We start from the raw sequence: 23,667 nt of genomic DNA on the forward strand, positions 1-23,667 counted from the left end.
AATTTGGCCATGAGTTGAAATCACGTAAATAAGGATGATCACGATGCTATTCTCTCTTCAAGGGTGAAATGCAGCTATCAAAGATAGAAATACACTAATTCTCTCCTTTCCTTTCCTCACATTTTTAGCTCTGGACCCCATGGTGTCAAATCCTTTTCTATCCTACCACTCACCTCCAGTCTTACCACACACACACACACACACACACACACACACCCCAACCTTGGTATACAATAGGAACACAATACATGATTTCTAGACCTCTGTTTCTATGTTCTTCTAGTTTAACAAAGTGCACTCAGCTTTTCAAGGGTTAAAATGGTAAAACCTCATCATTTTTCTGTTGTAAACTGCTCTTTAGAAATACAATGCCTCCTTTAGTTGCAAAGTACAAGTTCCTTTCAGAAAGTTGGACAAAGTACTATCTAACACATTTTATAGGTGTTTGTATCAGTGTGTATATGAGTCTCCATGAGCAGAGTTAACCAAAAGTATGTTATCCTTCACCTAACTTATCAAATAATCTTTGAGGCAAAGTTTTCTTATATCTACAACCTTGGAACCAGTGTTCAAGATCTCAAGCTTGATACTTTATCTTTAAATAGTCATGATTTACCTTCTCAGCCACTAAACTAAAAAGTTTTTGGAATTAGCACAGAGGAAAGCACAATAAGTAATTAATGCATGTAATGAATTAATGTAATTAATGCATGATAACAAGACTTCCCTGACAGACACTGGCTTAAAACACAGTTAGCCAGTCTGAATTCTGTTTCTATCTGGGAAATCATCTTTGCATGTCACTTCTCATAATATGATTTCCTTATTTTACATTTTAATTTGTCAACCATTCTTTATGTGTAATTCAGGACACAGGCTGATGATTTTAGGAAGTAAAAGTGATCATGTTCAGTACATTTCCAAAGAATATTATAAGTTAATCAAATGTCTAAGGTGGTGGTTCTCAATAGGGGTAAATTTATTGGGAAAATGTCCTAGGTATCTCTGATGTATTTCAGCAGGTGAAAACCTTCATTTCAAGTCATGGAAATACACTGTCAAAAAATAATTTCTACTGAAAGTATTATTTTATGTTCTTGAGGAAGTCATGTGTAGCCAAATGCTTTCATAAAATGGAGGTAAGTCAGGAAACATTTACCTCCTGATGTTTTTTAAAATAATATTTAACTTTCTTAAAACCTAAAATAACTGTACTTAGTTGGCAAAACTTGGCATGTGAACTGCAAATTTCAGTTGTCTTATATATGCCAATTTATCTATTGTACTCAGTTGTACCTGCCTAAAATAACACCTCTGTTTATATTTTTCCCGTCGCTTTTCTCTATTCTCTTCTCTGCCAACAAAGGTCCATCTAGTCAAAGCTATGGTTTCTCTATTAGTCATGTATGGATATGAGAGTTGGACTATAAAGAAAGCTGAGCGCAGAATTGATGCTTTCGAACTATGGTGTTGGAGAAGACTCTTTAGAGTCCCTTGGACTGCAAAGAGATCCAACCAGTGCATCCTAAAGGAAATCAGTCCTGAATATTCATTGGAAGGACTGATGTTGAAGCTGAAACTCCAATATTCTGGCCACCTGATGCGAAGAACTGACTCATTGGAAAAGACCCTGTTGCTGGGAAAGATTGAAGGCAGGAGGTGAAGGGGACAACAGAGGATGAGATGGTTGGTTGGAATCACCAACTCTATGGACATGAGTTTGAGTAAGCTCTGGGAGTTGGTGATGGACAGGCAAGCCTGGCGTGCTGCAGTCCATGGGGTCACAGAGTCGGACATGACTGAATGAATGAACTGAACTGATCCTCTTCTCAGATAAGAATTTCAAATTCCCTGATCTATCTGACACCATCTAATTATTTTAAAGAAAGGTAAAAATTAGCATAAGCAATCTGACTCTTGTTAGCCTATTCCTACAATTCTATTTGGTATTTTTCTTCTTTTCTCCATGGGACTATTTTGTACTTTACATTCTGTCTTTTAAAGATATATTTGAGGAGACATTTACTGTTGTCTGAAATAGTCCCTGAGATTGTGTTCAATATGTCTTTTTGCCCCTTTAATTATATTTTTTGTTCTTTTTTGCAGCTTTTATTGATCTTCCAGTCTCTTTTCCACTGCACATTATATTGTTACAAGTCTTCTGTTTACTGCCTGTACTATCCTTTATATTCCACTTAACTACATTGGCCTCTGATGAGTTTCAAATGATAGGTGCCAATTGACTTATCTATGAATCGCTCAAGATACTCTGAACAAAGAGCTATTATTTGGAATCCCCTCTTCTAGCTAATAGGTCCCCAAATGCTATTTCATTCCAAGAGTCTGAAAGAAATCACTGTTACCATCAAAGGATATTTTAGTTGCCTCAGTCCTAGTAGAAAGAGGTGCATAGTCTAGGATTTAGACTATAAGCTTCAGTGATCATTTAAATGCCTACTACCAGAGCACTTTGGTAGTTTGATGCTAAAAGTGCAAAGGAAACCTTAATGAAGAGAAGTCTATACACTCATAGAATGTCAGGAAAAGTAACCAAAGACTATATAAATATGAGTTCTATAAAATAAATGACCTCTATCATGTCATGATCCCTAACTGTTTAATAAAAAAATGCATATGTCAATAAAACAGTTTAGATTTTTAGGTCACATTATTTAGCTTCTACCATGTGCCAAGTACCATGCTGAGCTCTGAAGATACATGGATAAATGTCCTCAGTCCCCCTTCCATTCAGAGTAAAAAGGCCAGATATGTGCTAGGATGGTCAAAAAGGATACCTCTGAAACACCTAGAAATACAAAGATAAAAATACATCCTTTCCATTCAGACATTTCTCTTAAATGAAATAATTCACCCTTTCCTTCCCATTCATGATTTCAGTTATTGTTGTTCAGTCTCTAAGTAATGTCTGACTCTTGGCAACCCTATGGACTGCAGCACATCAAGCTTCCCTGCCCTTCATTATCTCCCAGAGTTTGTTCAAACTCATGTCTATTGTGTTAATGATACCATTCAACCATCATCCTCCGTTGCCCTCTTGTCTTCCTGCCCTCAATCTTTCCCAGCATCAGGGTCTTTTCCAATGTGTTGACTCTTCACATCAAGTGGCCAAAGTGTTGAAGCTTCAGCTTCGGTATCCGTCCTTCCAATGAATATACAGGATTGATTTCCTTTAGGATTGATTGGTTTAATTTTCTTGCAGGCCAATGATTTCAGTAATAAACATTAAAATTTTAAGAAGAAAACATCAAATTTTGAGTCTAAAGTTTAACGATTCCTTCAAGTCTTTACTCAAAGTCATTCTTCTTCTTGGCAAGACCTATTTAACATTGCAATATGCCTAAATGTCCACTGATAGAGGAATGGACAAAGAAGATGTAGTACATATATATAATGGAATATTACTCAGTCATAAAAAGGAATAAAGTAACGCCATCTACAGTAACATGGATGGACCTAGAGATTGTCATACTGAGTGAAGTAAGTCAGATAAAGACGGATATCATATGATATCGCTTATATATGGAATCTTAAAAAAAAAAGTGGTACAAATAAACCTATTTGCAAAACAGAAATAGAGTCACAGATGTAGAAAACAAATTCATGTTTACAGAATAGTGTTAAGGAGGGAAGAATAAACTGAGAGATTGGGATTGGCATATACACACTACAAAGATACAAAACCGATAACTAGTAAGAACCTACTGGATAGCATAGGGAACTCTACTAAATGCTCTGTAATGACCTATATGGGAATAGAATCTAAAAAAGAGTGGAAATAAATAGCAATATGCCCCTCAGCACTCTATTTCCTTAGTCTACTCTTTCTTCACAGCACTCATTGCCTTCTAACATATCATCCAGTGTCTTCTTTAAAATATCTGTCTTATCCCACTAGAAAGTGAACCTCATGTGGGCAGAGGATTTGGTTAGCTTTGTTCACTGATGTGCCTGCCTTCAGTGCCTAGGACAGAGTAAACAGTCATTTAAATTTTATTGTAAAAATAAAGCATCACTAAGTGATTATCTAAAGAAAATACTATCTTAAAAATACTGAAAAGCATGATTATACAGTTTTAGTTTGTTCTAGATATAAATTTTAAAATAACAAATATCTGTTTTGAGTTGCCTTTTCACAACAGTGGCTTAAGTGTAGTCAACTTGGGGGTGCTATGGTGGGAAAGAGATGTGACTGACATTGAGGGAGAAAGGTTAGAAGATGGTTATCCCAGGATATGCATACTGAGTATGCTGCATGCTGCTACTGCTAAGTCGCTTCAGTCGTGTCCGACTCTGTGCGACCCCATAGACGGCAGCCCACCAGGCTCCACTGTCCCTGGGATTCTCCAGGCAAGAACACTGGAGTGGGCTGCCATTTCCTTCTCCATGAGTATGCTGCATGTGAGTGTTCATATACGTCTTATGCAGAGTTAAAACAAATATTATGGTAATTTAAAACAAAGGATCATTTACATCAATTTATCAGAGATTTCACATGAAAGAGGCTGAAGTGCTTGAATTATATGACAAACTATTTCAGTCCCTTTCTCTCTTTGAAAATACAGGAAAAAACGAGAATGCTATCCTTACCCAGTGTATCCTAAAAGATAGGAGTATGGAAAGAAAATCCTGTATTCTACCTAGGTTTAGAATACCTTATACAAATGAATTTTGCAGAAACATCTTTCTCGTATTATTCTCACATATTTTTGGCATAGCAAATTCAAGTGAAAGGTCTAAGCCAAATTCAAAGAGATCAAAAGTTATTTTGAACATTGAAATCTATTAACCTTTTAATCATCAAAATTGATTGAATTAGCATGGACTAAGATTGACCCAGTTCAATTTGAAATTTGAGTCTGCTGCTTTTCTCTAGGTTGATCACTACAGGGCAATAAAGTAGACAATGAATTCTAAGGTGAGTTTAATCTCACTCCCTCTTGGAATTGAGAAGGATTTGGCTCAGTTTGCTTTCACTAGACACAAAGAACAACTTTTCTCTTTCCAAAATATGAACATGTATATAAACATTATTGTCAGATGACTACATTGGGTGTTTTTTTTTTCCTTTCACTTTACTTTTTTCCCAGATTTGGAATAAACAGCCTCAATTCTTTTAATATGTCCTGCAGCTCTTCTTTTCACATTTTCTCCTCTGGGTCTCTTAGTAAAATTCCAATAACTTTTCTCTGTAAAACCTTCTTGTAAATTAAATTCCACTTATGACAGGATCCACTTAGTGGCTTAATTTTAATTGGGTACTCATTTTCATTATAGTCTAATTCTTCATCACTATTTAAGTGGATATGAAATTATAAGAATATTCTTCAACTCTCAAGATCATAGTCAATTAGAAAAATTTAACTTTTAATTCATTATCTGATTTTAGATCTAAGTGCCTCAGAGTCAAAGAACTAGTTAGATGTCATTGATGTTATCTTTTATTCATATTGACTTAACCAATTTGACATAAAATACTGAAATATAACAAAGTTTCAGGTTCTACTGGTACTCATTTTCAACTTAGAAGTTAAGAGATATTTAAACGGCTTTAGTTAATCAAATGTAAATCAATCCTTGACTCAGTTACTTATCAACCCAAATATTCATAGTCTATTAAAGATAATAATAAGAACCTTATGACAAGGGGAAGCAGAAAAATTAAGCTTCTATCTGGAAATCTCCTTTCAATAAGGTCAAGCACATTGTGTTTGGCAAATGCTCAGATCATAGATTTTGAAAGATAAAATAATTATACATGGCATATATACATATATATGTATAATCTATTACTATTCCCTAAATAACTATTACCCAAATCTGCTTACATACTCCTAATCTAAATTGTAAAGCAGCTTAAAAAGACATTTCCACATAAGAGTAGAGTATAATTTTTCATCCAACTAGAGAGGAATTATTTTAAGAATAAAGAGGACATACTTCTGAAGAAAAGCAGTGAGAAGAGCAGATGCATGAGAAAAAATAAATAAAATTCATAGACTAAATCACTTCCTGTTCCATGGCCCTATTATTCCCACCCTAAGCAGCCCTATCCATTAGGAACTGTTTGAAATTGTGCTCTGGTGTAAGGGAAGAAGGGGTATAAATGGGGTTGGGCTGGAGAGAACAGTTTTGATCATCTCTTTCACCTTTCATTATCTGGCTTTCTCCTTCCCTTCCATACCCTGCCTGTTAAAATACGGATTTTACTCATTTGGGGGTTTTGTTTGTATGTTTGTTTGCTTAGTTTGGGTTTTGATTTGATCAATTGTTCCATACTAAAAGCCAACTCTGCAGATCTCTTGGGAGACTGTTAGAGAAGAAAACTTTGAAGACCAATGGGCATAATGACTCCTGAATGCCCAGGTACTTACCCTCATTCCTGCCGCATATTGTCTCTTCCTTCCACATACCCAAATTCTACCTCTGCTAGAAACTAAAGCTAATCATCTTTGAATATTAACTAAATAGGCATTGAAAGACTTGTCACTTTTTAAGTAAAGGTTAAGTAAAAACTGGGCTTCCCAGGTATCTCAGTAGTTAGAGAATCTGCCTGCAAAGCAGGATACGCAGGAGATTCAGGTTCAATCCCTGAGTCAGGAAGAGCCCCTGGAGGAGGGCATGGCAACCCCCTCCAGTATTTTTGCCTGAAGAATCCCATGGACAGAGGAGCTTGGTGGGGTACAGTCCATAAAGTCGCAAAGAGTCGGACACGACTGAGCACACACACAAGCTAAGTAAAATTTGGCATTTAAATTTTACTGCCCTATATCCAAGTATATGACTAATTTCTCCAATAAGATTATGGTCAACACCAGACATCAAGCAGAGAGACCCTGCCTTTTCAAATGTCCAACACAGTATCACTGACACATAACACAGCATCTGGCACACAGTAGGTGATCGGGGAGGCCATTTTGTACCTCTGTGAATTCATACCATGGCCAGTGATGTTAATTTTCAGAGACTTTGGAGAGATCATTTAACCCCAGGTCCACAAGGGAGAGTAACAGGTGTGATTAGTGACTTTGGAAAATGGAATTGAGCAAGACTGGTTCAACTCTTCTCAATAATTTTTTCAAAGAAATCTATTTACAGTTGCACATCAATGTGGGAAATTTGCAACTGTGAGCAAATACATTTGTTTCAGGGAATGGGGGCTCTAAGAAGTCCATCTGGTTGCAGATCTAGGCCCTGTTTTCCAAATAGCTTTAATAGTAATCAAGCTGATATTCAGATCTCTATGTCTTTGGACACTCTGTTTCGTTTCTCAATTGCTCCTAAATTTAGAGGTAAAGGAGGAGGTGTGATTAATTATCACTGCTATATTCCTAGTTATTGTAAATACCTAACAAAGAGAGTCCCTTGGACTGCAAGGAGATCCAACCAGTCCATTCTGAAGGAGATCAGTTCTTTGGAAGGACTGATGCTAAAGCTGAAACTCCAATACTTTGGCCACTTCATGCGAAGAGTTGACTCATTGGAAAAGACTCTGATGCTGGGAGGGATTGGGAGCAGGAGGAGAAGGGGACGACAGAGGATGAGATGGCTGGATGGCATCACCGACTCGACTGACATGAGTTTGGTGATGGACAGGGAGGCCTTGCGTGCTGCGATTCACGGGATCGCAAAGAGTCGGACATGACTGAGCAACTGAACTGAGCTGACCTAGCAAATACTGACTGGTTGAATGAACGTATAAATGAATAGCTATCAGGTAGCAAAGATACTGCATAATTCTACTGTTTCTCTGAGTCATAACTGGCTTGAAAATAGCATTTTTGCTATGCTCCAGTTGTATTTTAACCATTCCTCTTAGGCTTTACTCACAAATGTGAGAAGCAATGGGCAATTTTTAGCTGTATTTAATTCTATGTGATTTACTTCCTGGGAAACTGGTTAAGGGAATACAGATCACCTGCTTCAACAGTATTTTTTCTTCCATAGTCTACCAATAGAGATGTAAGTGGGCACAGCAATTCCTTTTGATAAAACCATTTACATCACAATTAAATTTTATTCACACTAAATTACTTCAGTCAGAAAATCTACTAATTATTTAGTAGACTACAGCTAAACTATTAAATAGCTAACTCAGTGAAAGAGGAAAGGTTACAACATGAAACAATAAAAGTATACACTCTCTTAACTTACATGTATTACCCCTATTATTTCTTTTCATACTTAAAATATTAAACATTCATCTTTTTCATTTTATATTTGGTATAATATTTACTTATAACCACATTTTTAAAATTAAATTTAATTGTTTTATTTTTGGTTGAACTCATTTCTAAAACATAGTTTTCTAATTCAACATTTTTCTAGTAGTGGTTAGTCTTACAAATCTTTCAAACCCAAAGACATTAAGTGTAGTAGTAAGATATTAGAGTTACAGTTTCTCTTCCTTTGGCATCTTTTTCCTAATATTTCTTGGGAATAAAGCTCAAATCACATCTGGAATATAAAGTTACTTAAATAATCATTGTTATAATTAAAAATAATCCCACTAGTGGTGAAAATGCAAAATAGTACAGCCACTATGGAAAACAGTATAGTTTCTTCCAAAAAATTAAAACTGGAAATATTTGATCCAGTGATCCTACTTCTGGATATTTATCCAAAGAATTGAAATCAGAACCTTAAAAAGATATCAGCACTCCAATGTTTATCACAATAACCAAGATATGGAAACAACCTAAACGTCTATCTAGGATGAATGGGTAAAGAAAATGTCACATACACGAACTATGATATATTACTCAGCCTTTAAAAAGGAAGGAAATTCTTCCTTTTTAAGGAAATGACCCTTAAGGATATTATGTTAAGTGAAGTACACCAGCCACAGAAGGACAAATACTGCATGGTTTCATTTATCTGATAAAATGAGAATAAAAAAGCAATTCAGTCATAAGCTGTAGTTAAATTTACTTATAAGAATTTTAATTCAAAACTGCCATGGATAAGCCACAACATAACCAGATCAACCCAGAGTTACCTATCTATAAGTCTGTAAGTCATTAGAGTGAAATGTCAAGTCATTAATTGCATCCTATAATTTGAAGAGAATAAGCAGATTTTGAGAACTCTTCACACTGACTCCAGGCCCTTGAATTCTCAAACTCTCAAGACTGTAAGGACCACAGGCAATATAAACATGGAGATGCTTCTCTCAGTCCTCCTCCAGGAAGGACCTGCTACCCTGCTGCAAGGAGTGAGGTCAGTGGATGGTCACCAGGGTCTACCTTCCTGCAGGGTCTACCTCAGTTGCAGAGGGCTGCCTTGACTTTCCTGAAGTGAAAGTTACTCAGTCGTGTCTGACTCTTTGTGACCCCATGGATTATACAGTCCATGGGATTCTCTAGGCCAGAATACTGCTTTGGGTAGCCTTTCCCTTCTCCAGGGGATCTTCCCAACCCAGGGATCAAATCCAGATCCCCACTAATGACTTTCCTAGAATAGCCCATATCCACAGCAGGCAGAGATATAAAGACTAGAGCCCAACATAAGAAACACTGAAGGACAAGACTTCCCATCAGGTTTTGTCAAACTAGAGTCATAATTTACTTTATCTTTGCCCAATCATACTTTTTGAAGTGTCCCTCCACTAATATTAATCTCTCGTAAATATCTGACTCCTCAAACAACATGTCTGTGTCTACTTTCAGAGAACCTAACTCATGACAGACAGCTAAACCAAATGAGCCTGGATAAGAATCCAAAGGCTTTGGAGAGCCTCAGGAAAGGAAGTTCTGCTATTTATAGTGTTCTAACTCAGAAGCTACCAGAGACATGCAGAACAGTGCAAGACATGTGAATGGTCACCTTTCTTCAAGTATCTCTATAACATAGGAACTAGTGTGCAGTTTGAGTGAATTTGACATATAGGTCAGTCAAGGTCCTTACCCAAAACTAATGGTCCCCTCAAGTTCCTTAATGTTCAAGAGTACACATTTAGTTTAGTGGGGGCTCTAAGCACAAATTCAGCTTGCAATTATGTTAATAAAATTCACAAACACACACACATACACACAGAGAAAAACATTTCTCTATATCTTCTAAAAAGTTGTTTATTGACCTGAGTCAATGTTTTAATTGTATCTGCAATTAATAAAATTAACTCTACTTCTTCAAAATTATATTTTCCCCTTTCCATGTAGTCATTTGTGGAAAACATAATCCATCCCCCACTTTGCCTAGGGTTTATAAACAATATAAATAGTAAGGAAAATACATTAAAACTAATTTGTACTCATGGTTTGATTTCTTTAATTTAAAGCATACCTATATTGTAAATTTAGGAGTCAGATTATAAAATAAGTAGGCAAAATTATGTTTCCTAATGACTTCATTTGGTTTTGAAGAGTAAAGTATGAAATAGTACTCTCTATATCTTAATACTAAATGTTACTTTTATCTGCAGATTTATTGGAGGAACATTGGTAAGGCTGAATATTTCCACACAAAATATTTAAATTTAAAACTGAATTCTCTGTGTATATGTAATTGCTCCAGTCCTGTGGACACTGATGAGTTTTCCATATTTCAATCCCAAAGAAGGGCAAGGCCAAAGGCTGTTCAAACTACCACAAAATTGCACTCATTTCACATGCTAAGCAAGGTAATGCTGAAAACTCTTCAAGGCAGGCTTCAACAGTATGTGAAGCAAGAAATGTCATATGTACAAGCTGGACTTAGAAAAAGTAGAAGAACCAGAGATCAAATTGCCAACATCTACTGGATTATCGAAAAAAAGCAAGGGAATTCAAGAAAAACATCCACTTCTGCTTCATTGACTATACTAAAGCCTTTGACTGTGTGGATCACAACAAACTGGAAAATTCTTAAAGAGATGGGAATACCAGACCACCTGACCTGCCTCTTGAGAAATCTGTATGCAGGCCAGGAAGCAACAGTTAGAACTGGACATGGAACAACAGACTGGTTCCAAATAGGAAAAGGAGTAGGTCAAGGCTGTTTATTGTCACCCTGCTTATTTAATTTATATGCAGAGTACATCATGAGAAATGTTGGGCTGGAGGAAGCACAAGCTGGAATCAAGATTGTGGGGAGAATTATTAATAACCTCAGATAAGCAGATGACACCACCCTAATGGCAGAAATTGAAGAGGAACTAAAGAACTTCTTGATGAAGGTGAAAGAGGAAAGTGAAAAAGTTGGCTTAAAACTCAACATTCAAAAAACTAAGATCATGGCATCCAGTCCCATCACTTCATGACAATTAGATGGGGAAACAATGGAAACAATGACAGACTTTATATTCTTGGGCTCCAAAATCAATGCAGATGGTGACTGCAGCCATGAAATTAAAAGACCCTTGCTCCTTGGAAGAAAACCTGTGACAAACCTAGACAGCGTATTAAAAAGCAGTGACATCACTTTGTTGAAAAAGGTCCGTATAGTCAAAGGTATGGTTTTTCCAGTAGTCATGTATGGATGTAAGATTTGGACCATAAAAAAGGCTGAGCACTAAAGAACTGATGCTTTCAAACTGTGGTGCTGGAGAAGACTCTTGAGAGTTCCTTGGACAGCAAGGAGATCAAACCAGTCAATCCTGGTTTGACTTGAAAGGAAAGGAAATCAACTCTGAATATTCATTGGAAGGACTGATGTTGAAGTTGAAGCTCCAATACTTTGGCCACCTGATATAAAGAAGATCTGGAAAAGACCCTGACACTGGAAAAGATTGAAGGCAGGAAGAGAAGGGGATGAGAGAGGATGAGATGGTTGGATGCATCTCCGACTCAATGGACATGAGTTTGAGCAAACTCTGGGAGAAGGTGAAGGACAAGACTGTGTGCTGCAGCCCATGGGGTCTCAAAGAGTTGGACACGATTGAGCAACTGAACAACAACATGTACTTGCTCCATTTTTAATCTTTTATTTCATAATTTTATCTTTCTCTACATTAAAATGGATTACACAACTATATGAGCCCTATTCTTATATTATTTTAGAAACAGGCATTTTTAACAAACTGGGCAATCTTTGTATATTGTGCTTTCTGCTGCTAAGTCACTTCAGTTGTGTCCAACTCTGTGCAACCCCACAGACAGCAGCCCACCAGGCTCCGCATCCCTGAGATTCTCCAGGCAAGAACCCTGGAGTGGGTTTCCAGTTCCTTCTCCAATGCATGAAAGTAAAAAGTGAAAGTGAAGTTACTCAGTCCTGTCCAACTCTTAGCGACCCCATGGACTGCAGCCTAGTACTGGAGTGGGGTGCCATTGCCTTCTCCATATTGTGCTTTCTAGTACTTATAAAATCTGAAGATTCTAAATTCTAATTGATTTTTTCTTAAAACGCATTTTTGTAAGGAAGATTGCACGTGAATAGAAATTCCAAAAAATTCTCTACTGATTGGCTTATCTGCAATGGATGTTGCTATTATGTGACATTTCAAGAATGTGATACTGGAACCTCCCTAAGTGGTTAAGACTCTGCACTCCCACTGCAGGGGAAGCAGTTTCAATCCCTGGTCTTCAGTGAGATCCTGCATGATGCATGGTGTGCCCAAAAAGTTTTTCTAAAGAATATAACACTGCAGGTAGATGACATTTTCTCTAAATGTCTCACTCTTTAGGATTTTTTATTTTTCCTTAAAATTAAGTTTTATTGCAAACCAATATTTAAAGGCCTATTTTCATTTCCTGATGATTGAATAGCTTTAGTGTCAGTGTTAGTCATTCAGTTGTGTCTGACTCGCTGGGACTCCACAGAGTATAGTCCACCAGGCTCCTTTGTCCATGGAATTCTCCAGGCAAGCACACTGGACTAGATAGCCATTCCCTTCTCCAGGGGATCTTCCCAACCCAGAGGTTGAACCCAGGTCTCCTGCATTGCAGGCAGATTCTTTACCATCTGAGCCACCAGGGAAGCCCTGATTAGCTTTATGGGACCACAAATAAATGACCAGAATTTTACACTCTAATACTATCAGTCTGAGATCAAGTTTAAAAAGTTAGACATCCCAAAGCAATTTCCAGGACAAGAACGATGCAAAAATAATTAATGGAAGACACACAGATAAATTTTCTTTCAAAAAGCTTTGAAAATACATCCCTAGTATCTATGCTCGACTGACTTAGAGAGTTTTGTCTTAAGAAGGAACAGTCAAATTCATACAGAATTTATAATATGACCTGTAAAAGTCTGTAAAAATTTTGAAACAGCCAAGCATGCATTACTACTGTTAGGTTTTCCTTTGCCTAATAACAGAGTGTTATGTTTTTAAAAATTATCCACTTGCTCATTTATCATTTCATATCCCAGCATCATACAGGACTAACTTTGAGAATACCAATTATTTATTGTGAGCCAGCTTTCTTTGAGTCCTTTCATTCACATAAGTCAAAATAAGACTAATTTTGGCTCCAAGAAGGAGCCAAAAATTGCTTGTATGAACATGTACCACATTAGACTTTTGTGCATGTGGAGTTTACAGGACTACAAGAGAAAGAAATAAACTGAAAATTGGAAAACAGCATGTTTCACTACAAACACATGACAATATTTAGGTTGAAATGGAAGAAATATGTCAACAAAGTAGCACTGCCCTAAAATACCATATTTATAGAATTACTAACAGCCATATAAAGCAGGAATCCTCACTGATATTTTGACTTAAACAACCTGTTCTTGGAACCAAAAAGGAAAAAAGGGTAGGAAAGGAAAAGAAAAACCTGATTTATTTTGTATTGAAATATAGTATTGAATACATAAATGGACTCAAGTAAGAAATAAAATTTAACAGGGGAAGCTGGATCATTCTGAAGCCATATTAAACAACAAATATGGCTTCAGATATTCATAGAAACACACTAACAAAATGCCAAATTCAAAAGATCCATATAATGTTTGAGGCCCAGTGAAAATTCTAGCCAGATTTGCTACATATATATTCACTTTATGTGCAGAAACAGACATGCATATATCCTTATATTAACTACAGCACTTACACATCTATGAAATGGGAATAACAGCACTGTTTCCTCCCCTGGGAGTGAGAAGTCATCAACAAAATGTTCTGGATGTAAAGTCTCAAGACAATTTAGCAATAAGTTCCATAAAAGATTTGAATATAAAGCATTATAGCTATTCAATACAATAATCCCCTTAAGCTAGTAGTAGAAATGGAAATTTTTTACCCTGGGAATTTAATTGTATTGCCATTAAAAGATTTGCCTATGTAAATTATTTCCATATCAAAAAAGATAGAAGCCCCATCTGTTTATTTCTATTTTCACCAAAGCCTAAAGCTATATAAAACATTTGATTTCTGTCTCACTTGAGGTTTCTTAGATATTAGTTGCCATTAGTGCTCATCCTCTTAAGAAATAAAATATATCTGAACCAAGCTTTGGAAGGTAGGAAGCATAATCCAGAATGTATTTTAGTTTACCATTGCATAGATAATAAGGTAAAAAATTAAAATCTTCAAGTGTCCTTTATTAGTAAGTGAAATCTTTTTTGTTGTTTGTTTTGGAGTTAATACTTTCAAAATATGTATACTTAAAATTCAGATTTAAAGCAAAGTTTGCTATATCTAGAATATTTAATGAGATTTCTCTGCAGTTACAATTCCTAATACTTCAGGATTTCAAACTATTGTAACATCAGTAATCAATTAAGCCTTACAACATCTAAGGTTAATAGCCTTACAACATCCTAAGTTAATATTAAGTCATCTTCCTTTGGTTAAACATAAGCCAATGTTGGGGGGGAAATTACAAGGTTAATTTACTTGAATATTTCTATGTTCTGGACATTTATAAACAAATGAGTCAGATTCATAAGTAATTTTTATTCTAGTTATGTTTCTTATTATAAATAAAATATAGCATTCAGAAAAATTCTACCACAAAAACATATAAAGTGAAGGTTTACTAACAAGCACTTAATGGGCATTTGTTATGTGGTAAATCATTCTGAATCTGGGAGGGATCTGCCATATTATAAGCTGTTTATTTTATGATTATAAATTATTATGGGTCTTATATTTAGTTCTACATCATACAAGAAATATATTCAGTAAAATTCTTAGTAATACAGCAACTTTATTAATTCATTTGTAAGAGCCTCACATTAGCCAACAACCTCCCTATGATATTTAGATCAATATATGGCATTTACTGGGGCTTCCCTGGTGGCAAGCAGCAAAGAATCTGCCTGCAATGCAGGAGCTGCAGGAGATGGGGGTTCAATCCCTGGGTCAGGTAGATCCCCTAGAGGAGGGCATGCTAACCCACTCCAGTATTCTTGCTTAGAGAATATCATGGACAGAGGAGCCTGGTGGGCTACAGCCCCTGGGGTCACAAAGAGTTGGACACAACTGAAGTGACTTAGCATGCACGCATGGCATTTATAAAGATGAAAAAAAGAGAAAAATAATCGAAGAGCCTTGAAAATGTTTTTATGAGTTGAACTCATTTAGACTAGGCTTCCCTGGTGGCTCAGAGGTTAAAGCGTCTGCCTGCAATGCGGGAGACCTGGGTTCGATCCCTGGGTTGGGAAGATCCCCTGGAGAAAGAAATGGCAACCCACTCCAGTATTCCTGCCTAGAGAATCCCATGGATGGAGGAGCCTGGTGGGCTACAGTCCATGGGGTCGCAAAGAGTCAGACATGACGGAGCGACTTCACTCACTCAGACCGGATGAAGGATGAAGGAAATCAAGAGTAAGCTAGGGATTGCTAGGGATGAGCAGTCCAACACTAGGCCTGACCTTGACCCATGTAGATTTCCTGAACTCTTGGTCAGTGTAAAGACCCTAGGAAATATTGGTCATATCAAGGACATTCGGTCTTGCATAGCAAATTCCAAAAGCCTTGAAGTGAGTTCTGGTATGACCATTGCCGAGATACTGGAAACTCTCTACTACACCCTCCAACTTCGGTATTACCTGGAAACACGAAGAAAGAAGATGTGAGGGCAGAGTAATGTTCTCTATTTCCACAGCAGTGAAATCTATACTTGTTCAAACGGTCAGCAAATCTGGTAAGCATGGTCAGATAGAAACTCAAGGCACCATCAGCAGGAGAGGGCTGCATGAGGCCAAGACCAGCACCAGTTCTTTTGGCATTTCCTCACCCAGTATTCTTAGCTTCTGATCCAGGGCTGGGACCAGGGGAGGCAAGTGAGATGCCGAGGGCACAACATCAAAGAGGCCACACTGTCAGCCTTGTAGTGAGAACTTCCTTCAGTGTTGGACAGTAGACATCTCACTCACCTACCTTAGTCTGAGCCCTGTCCAGCTATAGCTTGTTCAAGGGCTTCATGGCAAGAAGTTTGGGCTTCCCTGGTAGCTCAGTGGTAAAGAATCTGCCTGCAATGCACGAGACCTAGGTTCAATCCCTGGGTTGGAAAGATGCCCTGGAGGAGGGCATGGCAACCCACTCAGTTCTTGCCTGGAGAATTCCATGGATAGAGGAGCCTGGCAGGCTACAGTCCATAGGGTCACACAGAGTCAGACATGACTGAAGTGAGTAAGCAGTAGCATAGCTGCTAACTCGCTTCAGTCGTATCCAACTCTGCAACCCCATAGACGGCAGCCCACCAGGCTCCCCCGTCCCTGGGATTCTCCCTGCAAGAACACTGGAATGGGTTGCCATTTCCTTCTCCAATGCATGAAAGTGAAAAGTGAAAGTGAAGTCGCTCAGTCGTGTCCGACTCTTCATGACCCCAGTGAACTGCAGCCTACCAGGCTCCTCCTTCCATGGGATTTTCCAGGCAAGAGTACTGGAGTGGGGTGCCATTGCCTTCTCTGAGTAGTGCAGCAAGAAACTCATAATATGAAGGAACTGTTGATGACAAACAGATGAGTCCATACCTTAGAAAGGGAGGTTAAAAGGTAGAGTAAATAAACAAAAATGTTCAAAAGAGATGATCCCTCTCAACTACTAAAATATTGTCCACCAAAAATATGCAAAGTTGCTAAATTATCTGAACTAATTCTTCAACATCTCATTTGGGATTGGAACACAATTTATTATTTTTAAAAGGGAATTATCATGTAAGAAATTCAGCCCTAAAATGTATTTATATGTAGTAAAAGCCTAATACAATCATTATTCTTAAATGTGCATAATAAATTTATTCCCACCACCACTTCTAATATGTATAAAGAGGACTCCTATATAATAATGAATTCTACTTCCTAAGAACGTCTTTAAAACTACTGCAAGATAACTAAATGCTTCTAATTGTAGGAGTTTTTTCAGTTGCCAGTTTCTAAGCAAATAACAACAGCTCCTCAAGGTTAAACTAAATAGTTACTTCTATGTTAGAATCAGAATACAATATCTTAGAAAATGAAAACCTTTCAAAAGGAATGGTGATTCCAAGGGCTCATTTGTATCTGAAGTACCAGAGTGAAGGACACTTAGATTGGTAGATTCTTGGCTTAATTATAACACAGGTCACCATTTTTTTTTCAATGAGTAGATTAATGTTTAGAAATAGTACTTATTGAATCGTTTTCTACTCATAAGGAACTTAACCTTTTCAATTTAATACCTTTGATTTCCAAATTCATTTGCAAGGAAAAATAAAGCTATTTAGTCTTAGTGACTTTCTAAGACTTGCAAACTCAGAATTTTCTAATTTGTATGTTTCCTGCAGTCAGAGACTAACCACTTATTATTCTCCATGTATACTCCCAGGATACAAGTTTCATATTTATTTGCTAAGTAAATAAATACATAGGACATTAAGATGTACACAGTTCACTGTACTTTTGGAATTGAATTTACCATAGTGAAAAAAATTATTTGCTTCATAGTCCTTGAGTCTAATTCCTTATAAGTAAACCTAGTGATAGGTTTACTATTAAGGCACAGGTGAAAAAAATCATCATAAGTATTTGAGAATTTTTATCAGGTATTATGACACTGTAATAATTTATAGTCCACGAAAACATGAAGAAACTCTGATCTAAGTCTCTATGAGGTCCTTCTACTAAAATGTATAGAATAGAATGTTGTCTAAGTAACCAGTTTTTACTTTTTGAAAATCAAGCCCTTGTTGATTTCATCATTTGCATATACTTTCTCTCAGTACATAGGTTGTCTTTGCATTTTATTTATGATTTCTTTTGCTGTGCAAAAGCTTATAAAATTAATTAGGTTCCATTTGTTTATTTTTGCTTTTATTTCTCTTGCCTTGGGAGACTGACCTAAGAAAACATTGATTGGTACAATACATACATTGTAAAATTGGTACAATTACGTCAAAGAATGTTTTGCCTGTGTTCTCTTCTAGATTTGTTATGGTGCCTTGTCGTATATTTAAGTCTTTAAGCCGTTTTGAGCTTATATTGATGTGAGGATGTGTTCTAAGCTTTAATGATTTGCATACAGCTGTCCAACTTTTCAAACACCACTTGCTGAAGAGACTGTCTTTTCCCATTGTATATTCTTGCCTCCTTGGTTGAATATTAATTGTCCACAGGTGTGTGGGTTTATTTCTGGGTCTATTCTGTTCCATTGATCCATATGTCTATCTTTGTGCCAACACCATGCTGTTTTGATTACTGTAGCTTTGCAGGATTGCCTGAAATCTGAAAGGGTCCTGTTTCCTGTTTTGTTCTTTTTTCCCAGGACTGCTTTGGAAATTCTGAGTCTTTTATGGTTCCACATAAATCTTAACTTTATCTGTTCTAGTTCTGTGAAAAATCTCATGGCTATTTTGATACATATTGCATTAAATCTGCAAATTGCTTTGGGCAGTATGGCCATTTTAACAGTATTAATACTTCCAATTCGAGAGCACGGGGGATATCTTTCCATTTCTTTGAGTGATGACTCAATTTTCATTATTTATGTTTTATAGTTGTCAACATATGTCTTTCACTTCCTTGGTGTGATTTGTTTCTAAGTTGTTGTTGTTTTGATGTGATTTTAAAACGGATCGTTTACATTTCTTTTCTGATGTGTCATTGTTAGTGTAAAGAAATGCAACCTATTTCTGTATATCAATCTTGTACCCTGCTACCTTGCTGAACAGTTTTTACTAAAATATTTTATAGATTTTTAGCACTGATCATGTTTTGTGGTCACACAATTCTTGGAGTAAATCGAGAATTGTTTCCACACTAAAGATGACAAAATTTAGGTTCAGAGAGAATATGTGGCCTGACTAAGTTTAGAACATTGATAAACGCCTAAGAAAGGTTAGAATCCAGGTTTTTTGTTCCTATCCAGTGTGTTTACCACTACACAGATACAAATGACTAAATATAATAACGAGCATTAAGATTACTAACTCTAGAGATTTATACATGATGGTAGTTTGATACTTCTGATATAAAATGCCTTTAAAACAAAGAGTACCCTGAAATTATTTCTTCTTCCTTATAAATGAAATACAACTGTGTCGATTAACAAAGAAAGTGAAAGTGAAGTCTCTCAGTCGTGTCCAACTCTTTGCAACCCCATGGACTGTAGCCTGCCAGGCTCTTCTGTCTATGGGATTCTCCAGGCAAGAGAATTGGAGTGGGCTGCCATTTCCTTCTTCAGGGGATCTTCCCAACCCAGGGATCAAACCCAGGTCTCCCGCATTGCAGACAAATGCTTTACCATCTGAGTCACCAGGGAAGCCTGTGTCTATTAACAAGGTACACTCTATAAATATTAGCTACAAACACATGAGGAAGGTCCACATAAAAGTACCAGTGCACCACTGCTGCCATCTAACTCACTCTCCTTGTCAATTGCCAAGGGGATGGTGACCTCCAAAGACATTGAAAAGGCAATCAATTTACACTGCAGTGCTTATACATCTGATCCCAGAGTCTCTTCCACAATCCATTTAACTATTTATAACTGGCTATAAAGCTATTAACCTTTAGTGATTGTTCTCATTGCCCTTCACTAACCATATGTAACTATATCCTAATGATTTTAACTGTCTTTAAAATAGGATGCTCATATAAAAAGAGTTTAAGCTTAAATATACCTTTCCAAGAGAATTGAGTTTTAAAAGTGAAGGTATGAAGAAAAGTAGGTAGAGGACTGTTTCAAAATAAGTGAATAATAGCACAAGTTGCCTTGGACTGCTGTATAGAATTTTTATTCACTATTGTGAAGTTTAAGAACTTCTATTTTTCATGCCTGGCATTCCTCCAAAACTTTGGCCAGAAATGATTGAGTGTGAGTAATGGCTTTTACACTATGAAATGATGGCTTATTCCTCCTACAAATTTGTCATTCTTAGCTGTGAACTTTGGCAGACCCTTAAAACAGATCTGCCACCATGAGCTAAAACTACTTTCACAGTGGACCATCCACATAATTAAACCATTTTATTGTAGTTTGTGATTGTATAGAGCACTTATTATGACGGTGGAGAATTGGTTTCTCATATCAGTCACATCTATGCCGTTTTATGTGGGCACTGAATTTCTCTGTTTCATACGATGGAGATATACCTAACTCTATCTACCTGTTTTCGTGAAAAGGAAAAGCTATTCCAAGGCACACAACATTGAAGTCTTAAAAGGCACATCTAACTTTAGGTAATTCTATTCATCACTACTTATTCTCTCTGAAGTGATATATGAGTACCCTTGAGATATTACTAACACAAATGTTCACTCAGAGCTTATATGTTGTCACTCTATCTTTGATGATGGTTTAGAACACATCTCCTTCTGGCTCTCTAGTTACAAATAAACCAAATCCTAGAAAACAGTTGTTCCTGGGTTTCTTAATTTAAAATGGTAGTTTCTTTTTTTAATTTTTGCTTTATCTTTTTAGCCATGCTACATGGCATGTGGGATCTTAGTTCCCCAGTCAGGGATCAAACCCATGCCCCTTGCAGTGAGAGCATGGAGTCTTAACCACTGGACCAGCAGGAAGTCCCTAAAATGATAGTTTTTTATATTTCTCCTGAGATCTTGAGCGTTCTCCTTCTCTTTTTTCTTTCTCTCTCTCCCACCACCATAAGTCTTCCTTCACACCTCCTTTCTCTTTCTGTCTCCCTCTTTCTTCTGTTTATTTCACTCCTCTTTCTCTCCCACTCCTGTCAGTGGAGGTCACAAAAATCTATGGGCATTGCTTAGCCCTGAAGATATCATTCAGAGTAAGAGTTGCTGAACTCTTACTTCAGCAACCTAAGCACTTGAAGCTGGGAAAGTATTTGGACGACTTTTAGTCAACCCACTGAGCATACAAAGTAGAAACAGAACACTCAAAATATTACAATCTATTTTTACATCAACAGGTAGAGGTTGTTTGGGACTTTCTTCCTACTTCACTTTTACAACTCTTACTACTAAGAAGCAATATATTTAAAGCTTCTTTGATTACTTAAATTTTATAGTCACTAAAGATGATTTTTATTGGCAAAGTTTCCTTATAGTAATTTCAGACTTCTCTGGTAATAAATGTCTTCATAAAGGTGTAGGAATGAATAGAAGTTCCTACTGGAATTTCATAACTCAATGGTGGGGTGGGAGAAGAACATCTAATGTCCTCTTCCTGGACCTGCTCCTCAGTTATGTACACTCAGAGAGACAGACTCATTAGCTACTAATTGCCTTAATGTCTTAGTCTTCAAAATAAAAGTAATAAATTTGTCCTTCTAAAAAAGGGGCTAAGAGGAAAAAACAAAAAGCAAATACAGTGTCTACATGATGATCTGTAAATATCAAAATTATGTAGTTTTTTTCCTTCCAAAATTTTTTCCTAGAATACTTTACCAGTGAACCAACAGAGAATAGAGGCTGAACACACTACCCACTGCTATCTGGCTAATGCACATATATGCACCTCCATGTTTGAACCCAAACTGTGAGCAATGGTGTCTGGGCACAGAGCCCCAATAGCCTTTTTAGAAAATTGTTTTCTAAACAGAACACTTATATTTTACATATTCACAGGACGTGTGATTCTTCTTTACACTGAGTGAAAACTCTTAATTTTCAGAGCATAATTATCAGAGCAGATAATGATTATTTGTGAAATATGTAGGTCCTCTAGCAAAGCAAATTTTACTAAGTAGGCAGTTCAGAACTCTGGTTTTCTTTTTTTAGTGACACCTTTGCTTCACACTAAACTACACCCCATACAATTTTTTTTGGAAACAATGAACATAGGAATATTACCTTGACAGAAAGGAGTCTGATGCCAGGTCTTGCAAATTTCCATTGATGGTGTGCCGTCACATTGGTTAAGCCAAAGCTTGTCTTCAGGGTCTTCACCACTTTGCAAGCTGTCAAAATCCTTGTCATTTTGAAGACGATTTGTGACTAAAATCAAATAAAATTACATATGTTTTATGAGAATTTTGTTATAAGGTTTTTAAATTAATGTGAAGAAAGCTGGGGATATGCAGTCGTGTTAAGGCTGGCTGCACAGTGATCTTTGGATTTCCATTCATTCTGTCATTAAATGTCTTCAGCCACAGCTCCTCCTTCTCTTAAGCCCTCCTCCCAAGGTAATGTCCAGAGATATTCTGTGGACATGTAATACAAATTGCAACACATCAAACACTACCTTCTCCTGCTGAAATAATGCTAGTGCTGTGGAAAACCAGTCATCTGTCAAAGGAATTGCTTATGCAGCTGAATAGAATGACCTAGACACAGTGGACAACCTTAGGAATATCACTTACTCTAAAGAGTAGCAAATTCCTAACAATGCTAAGGGTCAAAGATTTTTGCTTGTGTTAGATGTGATGTCCAATGTGCCTTAAAAGACATTTTGAATTCCCAAAGAAACTCAAGACTTGTCATTTTTGCTTGGAAAAGACAATGGACACCACACATAGGAAAAAAGACATCAGAACAAGCTTTTATCCACAAATATAGAATATACCTTTCTACATTTTTTTTAGTTTAATAGTGTATTATATTCTTACTGTTGCATTGTTTTTTGTTCCAAATTTTAAAGCAATATTAAACTAAATTATTAGTTTATATTAATATTATATATATAATCAGTAATATTAACTAAAACACAACTGAAGAAAAGCAGCCTATTTTTTTCTCTCTTACTTTTTCAAAATGTAAAAAGTATATGGAACATATATTTTGGTTTAAACAAAAGTAAACATTGGTTTTAATGAATGTTCATTCCTAAGTTGAATTTTTTTTTTAGCTTTTAAACTGTTAGATATAAAATTCCCAAAATGAAAATATTTGCGTTTCAATCTGAGTTGAAATCAATTCACTTAGCCCTCAATCCCACAGTTAATCAGGCAACCAAAAGGTCTCATTGGCTTAAGGAAGTTCTCATTTAAGTCATGTGTTTATGTAGATTAGGAAGCACTGCAGTACTATATTTTGATATTCTTGTAAAGGAGGACAAGAAATAAAGACTTCCTTCTAGAGTTTTCATAATGGAAGAGATGACATAGAATGGCATAAAGATTGTAAACTTCGCTGATGTAGGATGAGCGCTAGAACTGGGAGAGGGGTATAATGAGATTTTTTTTTTAAGAACAAAGTTTAAACTCAGTCTTCTTCTATCTTACTTAATGTAATCATGTACAAACATTCTCTGAAGCCAAATTACTTCATATTACCTGGGGATAGAAAAGGTGAAAAAAAAAGGCTCAGTCTAGTGTATATAATTAATAAAATAAGCAATGTTATGGTAGTGTGTCCAAATACAATGCAGAAAGAAAGGAAAGG

The 23,667-nt window shown here is 36.5% G+C and overlaps 1 protein-coding gene across 1 annotated transcript in view; it reads right to left on the reverse strand.

Annotated features, from left to right (window-relative positions):
- The window catches only part of CPS1 (carbamoyl-phosphate synthase 1), a 140,200-nt gene extending 117,928 nt beyond the window's left edge, over positions 1-22,272 (reverse strand). The window contains exon 1 of the mRNA XM_005888993.3: positions 22,138-22,272. Within this exon, the coding sequence (XP_005889055.1) occupies positions 22,138-22,263 (126 nt within the window). The 5' untranslated portion in view covers positions 22,264-22,272. The remainder of the gene's footprint in view (positions 1-22,137) is intronic.
- Between the last annotated feature and the right edge of the window lie 1,395 nt (positions 22,273-23,667).

This window comes from Bos mutus, chromosome 2 (genome assembly GCF_027580195.1).
Source record: "Bos mutus isolate GX-2022 chromosome 2, NWIPB_WYAK_1.1, whole genome shotgun sequence".
Taxonomy (NCBI): Eukaryota; Metazoa; Chordata; class Mammalia; order Artiodactyla; family Bovidae; genus Bos; species Bos mutus.